Source organism: Trachypithecus francoisi, unplaced genomic scaffold (genome assembly GCF_009764315.1).
Source record: "Trachypithecus francoisi isolate TF-2019V2 unplaced genomic scaffold, Tfra_2.0 Lachesis_group6, whole genome shotgun sequence".
In the NCBI taxonomy this organism is placed as follows: domain Eukaryota; kingdom Metazoa; phylum Chordata; class Mammalia; order Primates; family Cercopithecidae; genus Trachypithecus; species Trachypithecus francoisi.
This window is the reverse complement of record NW_022681471.1, coordinates 19014880-19035397: the sequence shown is the minus strand read 5'-3', so window position 1 is coordinate 19035397 and position 20518 is coordinate 19014880. Positions and strand designations below refer to the sequence as shown.

The following is a 20518-nucleotide window of genomic DNA, read 5'->3' as shown; positions in this document are numbered from 1 at the left end:
AACAAAGTGCGGTGCTGGGGCTACGCTGCTGTGAGATGCTGTTATCAGTTCCCGTCACCAACACAGCGACAGCACCAGGCATAACCGCCAATCAAAGCGGCCCCACGAGTCCCTCCTTGGACAGCTTCCTTAACTCGTTCAGTCCAACACTGTGCCACCAACTCGCGAAAACTGGCTGCCTACAGCCAAGGTCTTTGCGAGCGTGCAGTCAGGTAGTGCATGCGCAAATCCTCTCGCCGTGCGGACCAATCGCAATGTGGCAGCGAGTGCTACGCCTGCGCAGTAGGCCTCCGGTCGCCGTTTCCCTTCCCCGGCTCTAGCAGGCCGGCTTCTCTGTCCAATGCCCACCCGGAGCTGGGAGGAGGAGTCTGCGTAGTGTGCGTGTGAAGAGACGGGGGAGCTGGCCGGGGCTCGCGGTGTTTGACCCGTCGGTCGTGCGTGAGAGGAAAGGGAAGGAGGAGGACCCGAATAGCGGTCGCCGAAATGTTCCGGTGTGGAGGCCTGGCGGCGGGTGCTTTGAAGCAGAAGCTGGTGCCCTTGGTGCGGACCGTGTGCGTCCGAAGCCCGAGGCAGAGGAACCGGCTCCCAGGTGATTGACCCATTCCAGGCAGCCTCCAGGTCCAAGGGCCTGGCGCCTTGGGCTCTCTGTGCCTTGCAGCCCTCTACCCCCGCGGCCCCGAGAAACTTAACACATAGTCGCGTGAATTCCAAATTGGCAGACTCTGAACCGTGAGTCTTGCAAGCGGAGGAATTGGTTCAGCCATGCCGACCTGACCTTCAAGAGATTTGAACCCATTAGTCGGCCTGAGGCCTTTTCCCGGGAGCGTTTGCTGTTCAGGGATCCCAGAACAACTGGCCGTCGCCGTCTCGCCGCCATCCCCATTCCCCACCCCCTTTTTAGAACAATGAGGTCAAGTAGACTTTGTCATTTACCGAATGAGACTTTAAACAGGACGTTTAAGCCCTAAGCCTAAGTTTCTTGTGTAAGTGAGGGTATACCTGCTCAGCCTCCCAAACCATAGATGGGATCCATGGATTTGAATGCCCAGTGAAACAGAAACGGTGCAAGGCAAGTAAGGAGTCGGTCGGTTGTGCACCAGACACGTAGAGAATTGGCCCAGAATTAATTGGAGATGCCTGAGTCGTGTACTTCTTGGTGGTTTTTAAGGCTTCAACGAAACAGTTTGCAGAACGCATTGTATTTGTCCTTCATTAAGTTGTTTCATCAAATTTTAGAGCTGGAAGGGTTTTGTGGTAAAGTTCAAGCCACTCATTTTATAGATAATAAACTGAGGCACAGAGAGGTGAAACTACTTGCCAAAGGTCACATCGTTAATAGGTAGAGCTAAGGATAGTTTGCTAGCCTCCAGGTCCTTCATCCCTTTGCTGCAACTCCATACTGCTTCCTAAAGTTGACCCCAAAAAGTTAAGAATGAATTCGGGTCTCTTCCCAGTAATTAGCCCATTGTACATCAGATATCCGTGAATTTATCTGAGCATGGCTTGAACCTGCTTATTTTCGTACTGCATACTTCATGGGAACAATGAATGATCCACCGGTAGGAGCTACTTTAAAAAAAATCAGTAATCTTTCAGTGTCCACCCCCAGGGCATTTGCAATGTCAGAAGTTATCCTTGAGGCTTTTACAATACAGAAACACCTGGGTGCTTTAAAAATAAAAAGTGGAAAATGTTTTCCTTGGGTTGTTAGGGTCTTTGCAAATGTGCATTTGAACAGTTTTTCCAGTTGCTATGCACAATGAAAATGTTTCCTGATAGGTGTATTTGAGTTATGTCCTGAGACATATTGCTCTTGGAACTTAAAACCTCTGCTTAGCTTTTAAACTAATGCCTTATCAATGGATGTCATCTTTGTGGGTTTTGTGTATTGAAATGATGGTGCTCTGTGCTTGTTGCACAGAAATTGAGATAACCTGAATTTTTATTTATTTTTATTTATTTTTTGAGACAGAGTCTCGCTCTGTCGCTCAGGCTGGAGTGCAGTGATGCAATCTCGGCTCACTGCAAGCTCTGCCTTCTGGGTTCACGCCATTCTCCGCCTCAGCCTCCCAAGTAGCTGGAACTACAGGCACCGGACACCATGCTAGCTAATTTTGCTTTTTTTTTTTTTTTTTTTTTTTTTTGTATTTTTAGTAGAGATGGGGTTTCACAGTGTTAGCCAGGATGGTCTCGATCTACTGACCTTGTGATCCGCCCGCCTTGGCCTCCCAAAGTGCTGGGATTACAGGCGTGAGCCATGGCACCTGGCGATAACCTGAATTTTTTCATCCACACTGGCCTTTCAGACTTTGAGTAATTGTTTTGCTTAAGTCTCATGACTTTTGCCAGCATTCTAAAGTCTGACCAAAAGTTCTCATCAATTAAATATGCATTTGCAAAGTTAAGTTGATGTATTAGACATTGGAAAGTGGTTGGTGATGTTAGAACTACTGAAAAATACAGACTCCAGTGGTTTTTTCCACTGCATGTCTTTGAAGGCAGTCTACTGTAGAATATATTCAGACTTCCTGACATATCCATCCATCTCTTTGCATACACTTATTCTTTGTCCTTTGGCCGTGCACCAAAGTATGACATCACCTGCCTTTAAAACTGGGTGAGGGTAGTGTTACCATTTCAAAAAGAAGTGCTGATACTCTCATTATAGGAATTAACTCTGTTTTGTGGCTTGATTACTAATTGCCTTTAATCTGATTTCTTTTTCATGTAGTAGCATCTACCATGTGTTTTTGCACAGGTGGGAAAGAGCGAGGTTGTTTATACACCATTTCTCCCTCCACCTTACCTTTAAACTTCTTTTTTTTTTTTGAGACAGAGTATCGCTGTGTTGCCCAGGCTGGAGTGCAGTGGAGTGATCTTGGCTCACTGCAGCCTCTGCCTGCCGGGTTCAAGCAATTCTCCTGCCTCAGCCTCCTGAGTAGCTGGGACTAGAGGCATGCACCACCACGCCCGGCTAATTTTTTGTATTTTTAGTAGAGACGGGGGTTTCACCATGCTGGCCAGGCTGGTCTCAAACTCCTGACCTCGTGATCCACCTGCCTCGGCCTCCCAAACCTTTAAACTTTAATCCTGCCTTGCAACTATCTCATTGACATCTGTCACCATTGTCAGGTTCATTTCCATTAGATGTTGCATTCTGCCTTAAAACCATGATAGCTACTATTTATTTACTTTATTTATTTGGATGCTCTGCCTCCTTCCAGAAATGATTGAAGGTAACTCATTATCATCACTCTATGTCTGCATTCAGACACAGAGGAGCAGATAGGTTAGATAATAGATATTTTCTGTTCTATGATATTTTGTTTGGTCACCAAACACTGCCGCCCATGTTATCAAACTGATCACCGACTCCCTGACTGTAGGTTCAAATGTTTGAACATTTTTCTCTATTCGGAATCCTTCTCACCTCTTTAAAAAGGAAACTGAGCTCTTGTGGGCAAGGATCCTGGCTTCCTGGACACTGCCAAATGTGACTTCTTTTTGAAGCCTAAAGGATTAGTCTTTCCCCGTTCTTTCTGCTGAGACAAGGCTTTGCAGAAGAAATTCTTTGGCAACTCAGCCTTTTCTGTAACCAGTTAATAAGTTAGATTTTCTAGAAATTTTCTAACTTTTTGAGGGAGTTACTGCATGTCTTAGCTTTCTTCGAGATCGTGTTTCCAAAAGTTGCCTGGTCATGTGAATCGCGTCGAGGACCAATTCCTGACCCTCTCCAGGAGAGAATTCTGGGAATCTGTATTTAACAAGCCCCTTGACATTCATATGATCAGGCAAGTTTGGTAAATACTGTTTGGATGAGTGGTGACTCTTCCCCTTCTGTTTCACTGACGTAAGGATTAAAAAACCAAACTGAGCAGTCTAGAGTATCTTGTAATTTGTATCAAGCTCATTTTCTCATATTCAGAATAGTAGCAGCCATTCTCCTAAACTAAACACTACCTGAGGACATGGATTATGTCCTATTTATTTTTGTGTCATTAGCATCTTGTACCGTCTCTGGCACATGGTAAATTCTCATAACTGAACCCTAGTACAGCATTGTGAAGGACTTAACTTTGCAGAAGAGAGATTTTATTTTCTGTTATCTAAACAATTTTTCCTTGTGTGTCTTTCATCAGAATGGTTCACACTGTACTGTAGTTATTACTACTCTGTTTCTTCTAAAATTCCAGCAAGGTTGGTACTAAAAAACACAAAAAGGCTGATACCCAGGCGCGGTGGCTCACGCCTGTAATCCCAGCACTTTGGGAGGCCGAGGTGGGCAGATCACCTCAGGCTGAGAGTTCGAGACCAGTCTGACCAACATGGAGAAACCCCATCTCTACTAAAAATCCAAAATTAGCCAAGCGTGGTAGCACATGCCTGTAATTCCAGCTACTCAGGAGACTGAGGCAGGAGAATTGCTTGAACCCGGGAAGTGGAGGTTGTGGTGAACTGAGATAGCGCCACTGCACTCCAACCTGGATGACAGAGCGAGAATCTGTCTCAGAAAAAAAAAAAAGACTGATAAACTTAAATAGTTGTTAGATTCCTTGTAAAGAATCATTTATCTACAATAGACAAACTAGGCTTGTCCTGTTTGGTTTTTTTTTTCCTTCAAACAGAACTTGCTCTCTTGCCCAGGCTGGAGTGCAGTGACGCGATCTCAGCTCACCACAACCTCCGCCCCCTGGGTTCAAACTATTCTCCTGCCTCAGCCTCCCGAGTAGCTGGGATTACAGGCACCTGCCACCACGCCCAGCTAATTTTTGTAGTTTTAGTAGAGATGGGGTTTCACTGTTTTGGCCATGCTGGTCTCGAACTCCTGACCTCGTGATCCATCCACCTCGGCCTCCCAAAGTGCTGGGATTATAAGCGTGAGCCACCACACCTGGCCATCCTGTGTTTTCTCCATGCTGGAAAAATCAGTTTGACACTCAGGAAACAAGTCTCAAGAACATATAGACCCTCTAACCATTGAGGATCCCTGGTGCCTCAATTGTGAAGATGTGTTTTGGAAAAGGCCTTTTGGGAGTATGGAAAAACAGGAGATCTGCAAAACCTACGGAAATGAACTTGCTAGTGTTAGCTACTATTCTAAAGCTAGTCTGTGGTGTTTGAGGTTACTCATTTATGATTAAGCAACCTGAAATAAATGGAATCTGACTAAAACTTAAAAAAAAAAAAAAAACTCCAAGTTTATTATTTTATTTTATTTATTTATTTTTAAGTAGAGATGGGGTTTCACCATGTTGGCCAGGCTGGTCTCGAACTCCTGGCCTCAAGTGATCCACCTGCCTCGGCCTCCCAAGGTGCTGGGATTACAGGTGTGAGCCATTGCGCATGCCCTGGCTAAAATTTCTTTGCAAGAATTATTTAAAATGTTCAGTTAGCAGGGCATGATGGTGCATGCCTGTAGTCCCACCTACTCTGGAGGCTAAGGTGGAAGGATCACTTGAGCCCAGGAGTTTGAGTCTAGTCTGGGCAACATACCGATACCCTTTCATTTAAAAAAAAAAAAGTTAATAGTAATAAGAAGTTCAGTCAATATCAATAGAATTAGGAAGAATTTCTGTTTTCTTCCTTCATTCATTAATTCAACAAATATTTATTGAGCAAACACCTACTATGCATTAGGCGCTGTTGCGCAGGTCAAACTGGCTTCTTAAGAATGAAATCCGGCCGGGCGCGGTGGCTCAAGCCTGTAACCCAGCACTTTGGGAGGCCGAGACGGGCGGATCACGAGGTCAGGAGATCGAGACCATCCTGGCTAGCATGGTGAAACCCCGTCTCTACTAAAAATACAAAAAACTAGCCGGGCGAGGTGGCGGGCGCCTGTAGTCCCAGCTACTTGGGAGGCTGAGGCAGGAGAAATGGCGTAAACCCGGGAGGTGGAGCTTGCAGTGAGCTGAGATCCGGCCACTGCACTCCAGTCCGGGCGACAAAGCGAGACTCCGCCTCAAAAAAAAAAAAAAAAAAAAAAAAAAAAAGAATGAAATCCTAATTGTGAGGAAGAAATTGTACTGTATGTATGGTCCGACTGCAGAAAACCTAAGATAAGTAAACTGTTCTATAATGAAAAGGAGTAAGTTGGCTTTTCCATGTTAGTAAGACAAGTGAAAAGGCATGTTTCAGTATTTCCTAAAATTTTGAAGCTGTGGGGAGAAAGGTTTTGTGAGGAATTTCATAGGGAAAAGAAAATGGAGGGAGGGGGAATGTAAACAGACAATACTTAGTACGGTTTACAAAATTAAAGTCACTTTGTAGGTATGCAAAAAGTTTTAAAAGTTGGTTTATTAATGATAGAAAAATTAACTGGGCATTAGTGGCTCATGCCTGTAGTCCCAGCTACATGGGAGGCTGAGGCTGGGGAATCTCTTGAGCCCAGGAAGCAGAGTTGCAGTGAGCCGAGATCGTGCTACTGCACTCCAGCTTGGGGACAGAGTGACACCCTGTCTAAAAAAAAAAAAAAAAAAAAAAAATTCAATTTACTTTAAATGCTTTTTTCTTTTTTTTTGTTTTGGCAAATTGAGACAAAAGCTGCTGAACTTTCCCAATCTACACACTTAGATTTATCAGTGTGTGAAAAGCAAGCAGAAAGAGAATAAACACAAGTATGATCTTAAAACAAATTTGTTATAATGTCTGTATTTAGGGTCTTCTGGAGGAGTAAACAGAATTTAAAAAAAGAAAAACAAAAAAACATTTATTTTTAGTAAATGAACCAGGGGTAGGGGTGGAGGACAACTAAATTCATTGAACTAAATCACGTGGAACTTTTCTTACCCAGTTTCCTTTTCTAAGCTCTGAGAGTTACCACTTTCTACTTCTGATGGTTCATTATTTTTGTAAGCTTCTGAAAATGAAAAGCTTGCCCAGATGAGATAAGCTTCTGCCCCGCTCATGTTTTTATTTTCATGATTTGTCATTATTTCCAAATCTCAACCATTTTATTTCATGTGGTGATGAAGAGTTCTAAAAGCAGGTAAGAACAGTAAAGAAAAATACATTTCCTTTTCTACGAGTATAGATCTAAAGTCTCTTATCTGTAATTCAGAAATTGAAATTGAAATTTTAGAATGACCAAAATTTAAGACTATCAAGTTTTCATAACTCATTTGCCAGTAAAAACTGACCTGAACTGGAGAGAGGCTACTTTATAATCTTTTTAAAATATCACTTAGCGTGATTGGTCATATTAATATGTTTGACTATGAGTTGCTGCCCTTTACCTTGCTAGCTGTCACTATGTGGTATATGCCCCATATGCTTAAGACCAGATAATTCAAAGTTCCAAAATACACATGGTCCCCAGGATTTCAGATGAAAGACCACAGATCCACACTGGGCTTGTTTTACCCATCTGTGGCCTAACATTATGAAGCAGGGGGGAAATTCCTTCTCTAATCTCTGCAAGTATACATGGGATGCTACTACCAGTGTCCATTCTGTTTGTCTTTTAAACAGACAGGACAGGAACATATGTATCAGCCCCTAGACTAAGCTTGTCCAACTGCAGCCCAACACAAATTTGTAAACTTTTTTAAAACATTATGAGTTTTTTTGCGATTAATTTTTTTTTTTTTTTTTTTAGCTCATCAGCTATGGTTAGTGTTAGTATATATTTTTTTGGTGGCCCAGGACAGTTCTTCTTCAATGTGACTGAGGAAGCCAAAGGATAGGATGTACCTGCTCTAGATGGATGTTTTTCAATGTATGGTCCCCATCCTAACAGCAGCACCAGCAACAGCAGCATCCCCTGGAACTTGTTAGAAATGCACATTATTGAGCCCCATCCCAGATCTATTGAATCAGAACTCTGGACCTGGGCCTGGCGGCTTTGTTTTGTAAACCTCAGGCATTTGGATACACTCTCAAGTTTGAGACCACTGCTCTAGATTGGGGTCTGCCAACTATAGCCACAGGCCAAAGCCAGTTAGTCACCTGCTTTTGTGTGCCCCAGGAGCCATGAGTGGGTTTTGCTTTTTTTTTCTTTTTTTCCTTTTTTCTTTTTCTTTCTTTGAGACAGAGTTCACTCTTGTTGCCCAGGCTGGAGTGCAATGGCGCAATCTCGGCTCACCGCAACCTCCACCTCCGGGTTCAAGCGATTCTCCTGCCTCAGCTTCCCGGTAGCTGGGTTACAGGCATGCGCCACTACGCCTGGCTAATTTTTTGTATTTTTAGTATAAGCAGGGTTTCTCCATGTTGGTCAGGGTGGTCTCTAACTCCCGACCTCAGGTTATTCACCTGCTCAGCCTTCCAAGTGCTGGGATTACAGGTGTGAGCCATTGCGCCGACCTTTTTCTTTTCCTTTTTTTTTTTTTTTTTTGAGACGAAGTCTCACTCTGTCGCCAGGCTAGAGTGCAGTGGCACGATCTCGGCTCACTGCAAGTTCCGCCTCCCGGGTTCATGCCATTCTTCTGCCTCAGCCTCCCGAGTAGCTGGGACTACACCTGCCCAGCTAATTTTTAACGGGGTTTCACCATGTTGCCAGGATGGTCTTGATCTCTTGACCTTGTGATCTGCCCGCCTAGTCCTCCCAAAGTGCTGGGATTACAGGCGTGAGCCCCTGGCCTACATTTTTAAATGGCTGAAAAAAATTAAAGACAATTTCGTGGACACATGAAAATTATATAAAATATAAACTTCAATGTCCATAAAGTTTTATTGGAACATGGCCACATTCATTCATTTATGTATTGTCTTTGGCTGCTTTTATGCAGCATCAGCGGAATTGAGTAGTTTCACCAAATGGCCCAGAAAGCTGAAAATATTTACCATCTGGTTCTTTGCAGAAAAAATTTGCTGCTCTAGGTTGATAGTCAACAAACACGAGGAATAATCACAGAGAAGGTACACTGAGACCTTCCTTTATCTGAAAATGTCAGCGTCTCCCTAGAAAAAGAAATCTGCAGAACTCATATATTTCTATGTATGGGTGTTGTTATGATCATCACATCGTTACATAGTTCTGCATAGTTTTACGTCAAAATAACCTTGGTATTATTTTGGAGGAGTAAGAGCCAAGGAGTTGCTGGACACTTTAAATGTTGTTGTTATAAAAAATATTTCATAGTCCGAAATTTTTTAGTTCTTTGGGGGAGAGAAACTCATTTAAATTTTTTTTTTCTGATTTTCTTCTGAGCTTTAACATTTCTGTATTCCAGGACATATTACCTTTCATGCAAGATTGAACTGTGTCCTGGTAGAGTGCGTTGCGTTTTATTTTGTGCAAGATTGGAGCCATTTAGATTACTCCTTAAATGGGTTATTATAATGTCCCAGGTAGCCCATGGTTAACTTGTATATCTACCTATTCAGTCATCTTTCTGTGTTTACTTCATTTATGGGAAAGACATGAAGGGAGAGGTATTTGATGAACTATCATGTTTTTCATGATCTTTTCTGGAAGCTGAAGATTTTCACTGGGCAGCATTAAATTTACTCTTAACAAACTTCAGCAACTTAAGAGTGTTCATTCAGCTGTCTGTAGTATTTATGTATGCAGTTTTTATGATGTTTTTCTTGATCATTTAATGGTGAATATCTGTGGGCAATAAGTCTTGTACAGTGCATTGACGTTTAATCATAAATATGTATTAACTATTTTATTTTTGTATGTGTGTGTCTTAATAAATTATGTTTCTTAGGCAACTTGTTCCAGCGATGGCATGTTCCTCTAGAACTCCAGATGACAAGACAAATGGCTAGCTCTGGTGCATCAGGGGGCAAAATCGATAATTCTGTGTTAGTCCTTATTGTGGGCTTATCAACAGTAGGAGCTGGTGCCTATGTAAGTAGAAAAGCAGCGTGTGTAAAGAAGCCGCCAAACAGCTCCCATTAATAGACTCAATAGTACTCTGCTTTAAAACTTTTGCAACTAATTCCCCTTTCTCCTTTTGGAAACATTTCAAAAAGCTTTCTTTTAAGTGCCTGCTGCCTAATATCTTATGGGAGCCAATTCGGGAATGACTGAAATTTAATCTCATGTTGATTGATTTCTGCTCTTTTCACTTGTCTTTTTCCTCTTTACTTGAAAGCCACTGTGTTTTCCTAGATTCAAGTAACCCACAAAATTGTACCTGTTTTCTTGGATGTCACACACTAACCTGTGAATAAAGTCAAAATCCATTGCAGCTCCTTAGCACAATATTTGATTTTGACCTATTTATCAGACATTTTATTTTTCCTCAGCTTGAGGTTCACATTAAAAAACAACAGCCTTCAATAAAAAATATTAAGTGTTCCTAAAAGGAAAGCTATCCCTGAATCTAAACCAAAGACTAAATTACAGAAGCAGGGCTAGTATCACTGATTTTAGAATGGAGTTTGTTTGAGGTGAGAAATATGGTGTTTAATTGCTACGTAGTATTAGCACCATTATATCTCCTTAAATGAACTCCGATCAGCTTAGCAGGTCACAGAGGAATTATTCTGTGGGTGTTTTTTTCCTAACTTGGCAGGGTTTACTGTGACTAAGCTGATCAGTCTAAAGTTGGATCCTGTAAGGTTGAGTGAACCAACTTAGATAACACCTAGTAACACCCTTGATTGAAGGAAGCTGTTTGTTTTACTTATTAAGCCATTACAAGTTTAGGGGTTTTTTTCTATATTGGTAAGACAGTGAATTTATCTTTGTTCCTTGGTTGCTAGGTTAAAGAAAGGGACGTGAAAATTATTTGAAGCTACCTATATCCTCATGCCCTGATGTGACTCCCAAATGGACAAGAAAAGTAGATAGTTCTTGCCTGTTGTGAGTCAAATCAGAGTAAGAAATAGGCGAGAGCTGTCTGATAATGTGATTTGGTGAAATGTACATTCTGCAATCCTGGAGCAGCATTTTTTTCTTTTTTCTTTTTTAGCACAGGGTAACCAAAACTGCTTCCCTGCCTTTGTATTGAATGTTTCTTCATTAATTCTTAGTGCTCTATTTCCTTTTGTTTCTCTCTTGGCCTTATCTTTACCTACAGTTGTGCAGTCTCATCACCTAGGATCCCCTTCTAGATCACTAGCATCTACAGGTGCTTCTGGGAAAGATGGCAGCAACCTAGTGTACTTCTTAATTGTAGGAGCAACAGTCACTGGGGCAGGAGTTTATTATGTAAGATGCTTACACTAAAATATATTTGGGGTAGGGTGGGTGAGACCATGGCACTAATGAAAACTTGATACATTAGAATATAATAAAACATTCACAGCATGTGCTTTCTCTAGGTGTTTATTAAAGGGACATTGTCAGTCAACTAGAGAGTCCTCAAATCTCATTCTTCAAACTGTTGAAGTCCTACCAGATATAGCTAAAGCCACAAGTCTAATGATGATCACAAGTCCTCATCATTACCTCTTTCTTTGAAACTTTTGCCAATTTTATAATGATTTTGTATGATACCAAATTATATTGTGCTTTAGTGCTGCATATCTAACAAGACAGTCTCAGAGTAAATGTTAAATAAGCAAATAAAGGTAATGTGAACACTGTCCATTTTTGATCATTTTAGGTAAAATGTAATTTTTGTGTTTTGTGGGAAAGAATCAACCAGACTTTGACTGTGAAAAGGCATTTATTGAATGCTTCTGAGGAGATCCAAAAAGCCATAGAAATTGCAATATTCTCCCTATCCACCTTTCCACCTGCAGCCTCTATTTCGAAGTAAATTCATTTGGCAGTGTCCCTTTGTAATCTCTAATTTGGTCAAAAGTGGCTGAAGCAGTACAAGCTAACACATTCATGTAGATTGCTTTCTTTAATGCCTCTCATTCGTAATTCAGATACTACCCTCTGAGCCTTACTTTTCCATTTCATATCTCTCAGCTTTTCCCATCAGTTCCACCCCATTCATTCAAAAATAGATTAAAGCCTTTGTGTTCAGTATGTTGGTAACAATTTAAACCTGATAAATTCCTGGTCCGTGTTGCTGTACCAGAGTTGGATGGCTTCCACAGAGTTGACCATGCAAATTCTCTTGATGCCAAGCTACAAGACAGGGCTGGTCACTGTTCTTTTCTCCTGCCTTAGAAATATCTAAGAAGCACAAGTTCCTCTCAAGTCATTCAGTTAAATGCCTCATTGTACTCTGTGTTTATCCAACACTGGTAATAATGAAGCTACTGTATTATAAAGTGGTTCCAGGTTAAATGATAAGCTTTTGTCTACCTACAACTGTTATTGAACTGTTATGTACAGTTTTGTTTTAGGTTTTAAATCATTGAAAACTTGATCTGAGGTGGCTTAGTTTTTTTGTCCGAAATTGGTATTAGTCTCAAGAGACACGATGAATTTAAAATCGATGTTCAGATTGATTGGATATTGCTATAAGTTGTTGGGAACATTTGTATTCGTTTATTGGGCTGCCATAACAAAACACCACAGACTGAGTGGCTTAAACAGCAGAGGTTTATTTTCTCATAGCTCTGAAGGCTGGAAAGGCCAAGATCAAGGTCAGACAGGGTTCAGTTTCTGGTGAGGGCTCTCTTCTTAGCTTTCAGACAGCCGCTCTCTTGCCGTGTCCTCACATGGTTTTGGGTGGTGGGGGGCAGAGAGGGAGAAAGAGTGAGCAAGGGAACTCGGGTGTCTTCCCTTTCCTATATGAGCTCCGCCCTATCTGATTAGGGCCCACCCTTAAGACTTCATTCAACCATCATCACTCCCCAAAACCCCATTGCCAAATACCATCAATAAGGGGTTAAGGCTTCAATAGGAATAGGAAACATTCAGTCCATAACAGTGAGCAGTATTTCTTCGTAACTTTTTTCTCTCATTGAATAAATGTTCCTAACTTAAGTATAAATATTACTTTGGCAATTCCTGTATTGGGAGCTCTTCACCTCCCTCCCACTTTACCCTCCAAAAAGAAGAGAGTAAACTGGCGACTTTCAAAAATTTTTACCATGATCTGCAGTGAGAAATACATTTCTCTTACAACCCATTTTATGACTACAAATACATAAAACAAACAGAACTTCAAAAACTACTCTTACTAGGTGTCATGTAATTACTCTAGCTTCTGTTCTTCTTCTTTGTGTTTGCGTCTAATGCTGGTTGCAACCTACTAAATTGACTTCACAACCCACTAATGGCATGCAACCACAGTTTGAAAAACACTGATTATGGCCGGGCGCGGTGGCTCAAGCCTGTATCCCAGCACTTTGGGAGGCCGAGACGGGTGGATCACAAGGTCAGGAGATCGAAACCATCCTAGCTAACACGGTGAAACCCCGTCTCTACTAAAAATTACAAAAAACTAGCCGGGCGAGGTGGCGGGCACCTGTAGTCCCAGCTACTCAGGAGGCTGAGGCAGGAGAATGGCGTGAACCTGGGAGGTGGAGCTTGCAGTGAGCTGAGATCTGGCCACTGCACTCCAGCCTGGGCGACAGAGCAAGACTCCGTCTCATTAAAAAAAAAGAAAAAAGAAAAATTTCAACAGTGCTTCTGCTGCTTGGATTGTAAATATGAACTTCTGATTCGGATTGATGTGAGAGTTTTTCCTCTTTTTGCTGGTAACTTTCACTAGGACCTGAGGCAGATCCTCAAATCTCAGTCCTCTATTTGTTGTTGGTGGGAGCCAAAGTAGCCTTTAGAATATTTAATGAGATTTAGTATTTGGGCCCTTTGCCATTGTTAAACTATAGGATTGCATTGCCTCACTCAGAAAATGACCTGTTCCTTTCAAATCCCATTAAGTTGGATAAATGCCACCATATTCATCGTTTAGAAAAGTTGTCTTCACTAATAGTTTTCATAAATTTGTAGTTTTCTTAACCTGACATGTATTCATGTCATTAATTGGAAATCTGTGCAAACTAGGAGTACAGAAACCTTGGGGAAAAGGTAAAGAAATAAATACATTTATATATATATCGACATATCAACCTCATCTTGCCCTTTCCCCACTAAACCTAGATATTTCTTGGTCTGCTCTTCCCTTCATGTGTAAGCCATTAGGAAGTGTGAGCTGGGCTTAGGCTATTTTGGGATTTTCCTCTCAATGAACATGGCCCCTGTTTATTTCTCTTTTCATTCATGTTGATCAGAGTAAGCCATCTTTTTAGGTAAAAACCTCTTTCTCTTCTCTTCTGAAGTTTTCTGCTCTAGGTTTTTTGTTGTTGATTTGTTTTTGAGACAGAGTCTCGCTCTGTCATCCAGGCTGGAGTGCAGTGGTGCGATCTCGGCTCACTGCAACCACCACCTCCCGGATTCAGGTGATTCTGTTCTCAGCCTCCCTAGTAGCTGCGATTATAGGCGCGCCCCACCACACCTAGCTACTTTTGTATTTTTAATAGAGACGGGTTTGCTGTGTTGGCCAGGCTAGTCTCGAACTCCTGGCCTCAAGTGATCCCCCCAACTTGGCCTCCCAAAGTGCTGGAATTACAGGCGTCAGCCACCACGCCCGGCCAAAGTCCCTTTCTTAATGTTTTTAAGGTATGAGTAAATACTGGACTTGTATATTAGTATCTGATGCCAGGATAAAAACTCTTCCTGAAATAATGTTAATGAATTCGTTTATTGATAAATTTAGTGGTAAATTCAAGGAGTAACTATTGTCTTTTCCATACAGTACTTCTTTTTTCTTCCATTTGTCACAATGTTAAATGCTTCCAGGTTAAACCCAGCTCTCAGGGTCCAGGTTCTCAATTGCAGCACATTGTCTGATGGGCTATGCTGGAAGGAAGTCATAGAAGTATTCTTAGAATATGTTTTATGGGGTCGGGTGCGGTGGACATCTGTAATCCGAGCACTTGGGAGGCCGAGGTGGGCGGATCACAAGGTCAAGAGTTCGAGACCAGCCTGGCCAACATAGTGAAACCCCACCTCTACTAAAAATACAAAAATTATCTGGGCATGGTAGCATGCGCTGTAGTCCCAGCTACTCGGAGGCTGAGGCAGGAGAATCACTTGAACCTGGGAGGCGGAGGTTGTGGTAAGCTGAGATCACGCCACTGTACTCCAGCCTGGGCAACAGAGTGAGACTATGTCTCAAAAAAAAAAAAAATAGGCCGGGCGCGGTGGCTCAAGCCTGTAATCCCAGCACTTGGGAGGCCGAGACGGGTGGATCACGAGGTCAGGAGATCGAGACCATCCTGGCTAACACGGTGAACCCCGTCTCTACTAAAAATACAAAAAATTAGCCGGGCGAGGTGGCGGGCGCCTGTAGTCCCAGCTACTCGGGAGGCTGAGGCAGGAGAATGGCGTGAACCCGGGAGGCGGAGCTTGCAGTGAGCTGAGATCTGGCCACAGCACTCCAGCCTGGGCGCAGAGCGAGACTCCGTCTCAAAAAAAAAAAAAAAAATATATGTATGTTTTATGATAGTTCCTCTGATTGTCTTTACTTTCTCTCCTACAATTAATTAATCTGAGATTTCATTTGACATATGTTCACTTAAATTCCTGTTTTGTTTACCCTGTGGGTTACAAAAGAGGGAAAGCATTGTAGTTTTTTTTTGTTTTGTTTTGTTTTTGAGACAGAGTCTCGCTCTATCGCCCACACTGGAGTGCAGTGATGTGATCTCAGCTCACTGCAACCTCCACCTCCTGGGTTCAAGCAATTCTCATGCCTCAGCCTCCCAAGTAGCTGGGACTACAGGCGTGCATCACCTCACCCAGCTAAGTTTTGTATTTTTAGTAGAGACGGGGTTTCACCATGTTGGCCGGGCTGGTCTCAAACTCCTCACCTCAGGTGATCTGCCCACCTCAGCCTCCCAAAGTGCTGGGATTACAGTTGTGAGTCACCGTGCCCAGCCAAAAGCATTATAATGTCAAGTCATTCTTGCCTACCTTTTCTTTAAAAGGTCTCCATAAACTCTGGTGCTGTATGTTAAAAAAAACAACAACACAACTAGTCATAATGGTAAAATTACCCTTTTCCAATTTGAAAGGCTAGAGAAGATAGAATATTTGAAATATAACAGGTGTTTAGCAAGGTGTTTGACCCCTAGTAATAATCGTGTGTAGTTTTTCTGAATGAGATCCCTTCTACTTTGTGAGTTTAGGAAAAGGACAGACCATTGAGGGAATGATGGGTAACTCTAAAAATAGAATACAGGCGGCCATGTTTCTGACCACTATGTGAGTACGCAGCAAAAGCCAGAATGTTGACCAGGAAAACTTATGTCCCAGCTTCCTACCCAGGACCCTTATAGATTGATTTCACAGCTAGTGTCCAGCATAGTCCAAACCCCCGTTCTGTGCTTCATATAAAGATTAGCCCTTTCTAGTGCTTTATTCTTCTAGTATAAAATGTTTTTCTTTTTTTTAAACTGTACATTCAGAATAAAATATGGGGAGAATTCTTTACAGAGAGCCTAAAAATCTGAAACTGGAATATTTTCATCTACACTTACACATATTTTTTCATACCAAGCATGTGCATACCTAGTATTTTTTATTTCTTAAGAAAACAACTTGTCTTAGTGATTTTGACATAGAGGAACTAACATCAGATAGACAAAAGCTTCTCATTTAATTGAAAGATAATATTACTTACAGTATGAGCTAGCTGTATGGTGAAATAAACTTTCTCCATGTTTGGATCTGCAGGCCTACAAGACTATAAAAGAGGACGAAAAAAGATACAATGAAAGAATTTCAGGGTTAGGGCTGACACCAGAACAGAAACAGAAAAAGGCCGCATTATCTGGTGAGTATTCCCTTAATTCTTGCTATGATTTGAGACTTACAAAGGGAAAGTTATAAACAGTTGGGGTGCTGTGATTCATGGATGTCTTGTAGAGAAGCAATGGTGGTATGAGATTGTAAGCATCTAGAAAGTATGGTATACCCTTAGAACTGGGAGTGATTTAAAGCATTGGCTGAAATTTGGGTTTGAGAATAAAGCTAGTGATGATTATGATTGGTTGTTTTTCTGTATATTAATATTAGTCTCTTGGCTGGGCACGGTGGTTCACACCTGTCATCCCAGCACTTTGTGAGGCCGAGACGTGCAGGTCAACTGAGGTCAGGAGCTCAAGACCAGCCTGGCCAACATGGTGAAACCCTATCTATACTAAAAATACAAAAATTAGCCAGGTGTGGTGGCGGGCACCTGTAATCCTAGCTACTCGGGAGGCTGAGGCATGAGAATCACTTGAACCCAAGCAGCAGAGGTTGCAGTGAGCCAAGATCACACTGCTGCACTCCAGCTTGGGCGACAGAGCAAGACTCTGTCTGAAATAAATAATAAATAAATAAATAGAAAAAAAAGAAATCTCTTAAAAGGCAAGCTTAGCAAGGAAAACTATTGGAAAAGAGATGAAAACCATCTTTTTTTTTTTTTTTTGAGACGATGTTTCATTCTTTGCTAGGCAGGAGTGCAGTGGCCTGATCTTGTCTCACTGCAACTTCCGCCTCCTGGGTTGAAGGATTCTCCTGCCTTAGCCTCTGGAGTAGCTAGGATTACAGGCACACGCCACCATGCCTGGCTAATTGTGTATGTTTAGTAGAGACAGGGTTTCACTATGTTGGCCAGGCTGGTCTTGAAACCCTGACCTCAGGTGATCCGCCTGCTTCAGCCTCCCAAAGTGCTGGGATTACAAGTGTGAGCCACCACACCCGGCCAAAAGCCATTTTTTAAATGAGGAAATTCTTCTGGTTTTGTTCCCCTTTTGAGTCTTTGCAGTTTTGAGTTGCTAAAGGTATATTTGCTTTCCTAAAGCACACACCTAGCTATCACTTCCATTTCACATGATTTGCTTCAATTTTCAGAGAGGAATGTTTTAATCCTTTAATAAGCCCCACAACTCTGGGCAGGCAATTTGTTCTGCTTTTTTCAAAAGCACCTCCTATTCTTGACCATTGTATAATAATCCCAAACTGACCCCTGGATTTTCTCCTTTGTTGCTAACGGAAGGTGAAAATGAGCTTGATATTTTCCTGGTGATCTCTAGGAAATTGATGGGAAGGGCAGAAGCCTACTGGTGTATACTTTCTAAATGTTTTAGAAGTAACTAAATATTTAAGCCAGTCCTAGTACCAGTTCAGAACTGATGATGAATGACATTGGTGAAATCATTCTCCTATTTTTCACTTATGAAATGAAAGGGATACTTGCTTTTCCTCTCCCATCAGGATGCTGTGAAGATTGTTAAGGTTAGTGTAGGTCCTATGTTTTGCTAGCTTTGTGTGGAAGATTGAGACAAGTGCAAGGTGATTTTTTTTTAACAGTGGCAAAGAATCATCTGAGACTTCAAGAAGATTCATCCAGTGTGTTCTGTTGCTTTCAGCTTCAGAAGGAGAGGAAGTTCCTCAAGACAACGTGCCAAGTCATGTTCCTTTTCTGCTAATCGGTGGAGGCACGGCTGCTTTTGCTGCAGCCAGATCCATCCGGGCTCGGGATCCTGGGGCCAGGGTAAGGTACATGTTTTTTTTGCTTGGCACAGAGGGTACAGTCTGCAAGTATTTAGCTAATGTGAACGTTTTGACATTTGCCTCTTAAATTACTTGGCTCTGATAAGCATCATGATTTTTATGTCTGAAGGTACTGATTGTATCTGAAGATCCTGAGCTGCCATACATGCGACCTCCTCTTTCAAAAGAACTGTGGTTTTCAGATGACCCAAATGTCACAAAGACACTGCGATTCAAACAGTGGAATGGAAAAGAGAGAAGGTGTGTTTGCTTATGTAAAATGAGTCTGACTAACAACTTCAGCTAAGCACAGAGAGTAGGTTAGGATTTTGCCACTGACTGTGTACAGTGAATAGGAGGGATGACTTGGCTGTCCACTAGAGTCTACTACGGTCCACACTTGGTACAGCTTAGAGATAACAGTCTACAAAGGGCAAGAGTCCTGGATTCTGTTACCAGATCTACCAACAGTGATGGTGTAATATTGGCCTCTGAAATACTAATGTTCTATTTCTGGAACCTTTATGTTAAGTTTCTTTAGGTGAAGATCAACTTGGCTTGTATTGTCACTTCTTTTTTTTTTTCTTTCTTTTTTTTTGAGACAGAGTCTTGCTGCTCTGTCTCCAGGCTGGAGTGCAGTGCAGTGGCACAATCTCAGCTCACTGCAACCTCCGCCTCCCAGGTTCAAGCAATTCCCCTGCCTCAGCCTCTCAAGTAGCTGGGATTACAGGCACGCACCACCACGCCCAGCTAATTTTTTTGTATTTTAGTAGAGACGGGGTTTCACCGTGTTGACCAAGATGGTCTCAATCTCCTGACCTTGTGATCTGCCCCGCCTCGGCCTCCCAAATTGCTGGGATTACAGGCGTGAGCCACTGTGCCCAGCCATCACTTCTTTATACTTGCCTAGACATGTCCTACAAGAGCAGAAGAAAAGAAAATATTAACAGCACTCTCTTTGACAGCCTAGCAGGCATTTAGAATTTCAGGAGTAGAGTAAGAAGACTGTAAGGAAGAGCCTCTGTTAGAATTTTTGCATGACAGACTTGGAGATACAGGTCCAGAAGCTTTTTCCTTTTGAAGGACAACTTAGATCTCTTAATTCTAGTATCATGTTCTTTGGGTTCCAATTTTTTTCTCATTGGTGACCCCTTTGATACCGGACCAAATTTTACAAACTTACCCTTCTCCCTCACCCCCACTATCATGTTCCATTTTCAAACAGGATGTATACTTTCAATTAAGTTAGTGGCTAACTTTATATGTATATTTATGCATATATACATACATACATACATACATATTTTTAGAGACAGGGTCTGGCTCTGTCACCCATGCTGGAGTGCAGTGGCCAAATCATAGCTCACTGCAGTCTCAAACTCCTGGGCTCAGGTGATCCTCCCACCTCAGCCTCCCGAGTAACTAGGACTATAGGTGCGTACCACCATGTGCTTTTTATTAATTTAAAAATTTTTTTTCTAGAGATGAGATCTTGCTATGTTGCCCAATCTGTTCTCAAACTCCTGGCCTCAAGTGATCCTTCCACCTTGGGCTCCCAAAGCACTGGGGTTACAGACCTGAGCCACTGCACCCAGCCAATATTAATAAACTAATTAATATTAATATATCATAGTTGATAACTGTTTGAGGCAGAGTCATCTCAGGAGCTAGAATTAGTTGTTCCATTGAAGAGCACCATTCTGGACAACCCATTTGGGTGGATATGTGAATACCAGCTCCGTGAGTGCTCCACTTGTTCTTACTTTGAAATGAACCTAAATCTAGAGCAGGATCCTCAGCCTCAGCACTATTGACATTTGGAGCAGGATAACACTTTGCTGGGGGTGGGGAGCTGTCCAGTGCATCTAGGATGGTTAGCAGCATCCCTGGCCGTTACCCACTGGATATGAGTAGCATCCCTACCCAAGTTGTTACAACGTAGATTGTCTCTGGACACTGGCAAACATCCCCTGGGGGCAAAATTGCCCCAAGTTGAGAACTACTGATCTGGATGCCTGTATATAAGCAAGTCATGACCACGATTTAATAGACTTGGAGACCTACTTTGGAAAACGTCCCTTAAAGTTTCTGATAATGGAAACAGTTTTATTAAAGCTATGGGGGAAGCTGATAACAGTTCCACATGCTTATAATATTCTCCCTCTCTTCTCCATATAG

The 20518-nt window shown here is 42.1% G+C and overlaps 2 protein-coding genes across 3 annotated transcripts in view; one reads left to right on the top strand and one right to left on the bottom strand.

Annotated features, from left to right (window-relative positions):
- The first annotated feature begins 258 nt into the window (after positions 1-258).
- The window catches only part of AIFM1 (apoptosis inducing factor mitochondria associated 1), a 36760-nt gene continuing 16500 nt past the window's right edge, over positions 259-20518 (top strand). The window contains 5 exon segments of the mRNA XM_033201436.1: positions 259-589; positions 9651-9793; positions 16535-16634; positions 18217-18341; positions 18471-18601. Of these exon segments, the coding sequence (XP_033057327.1) occupies positions 484-589; positions 9651-9793; positions 16535-16634; positions 18217-18341; positions 18471-18601 (605 nt within the window). The 5' untranslated portion in view covers positions 259-483.
- LOC117077865 overlaps positions 14483-20518 on the bottom strand; it is a 41431-nt gene continuing 35395 nt past the window's right edge. For both annotated transcript variants that reach the window (XR_004434848.1, XR_004434847.1), the window contains 3 exons: positions 16482-16544; positions 15773-15805; positions 14483-14659 (listed from right to left, as the gene is read on the bottom strand). The gene's annotated coding sequence lies outside the window, so the exon portion shown is untranslated. The remainder of the gene's footprint in view (positions 14660-15772; positions 15806-16481; positions 16545-20518) is intronic.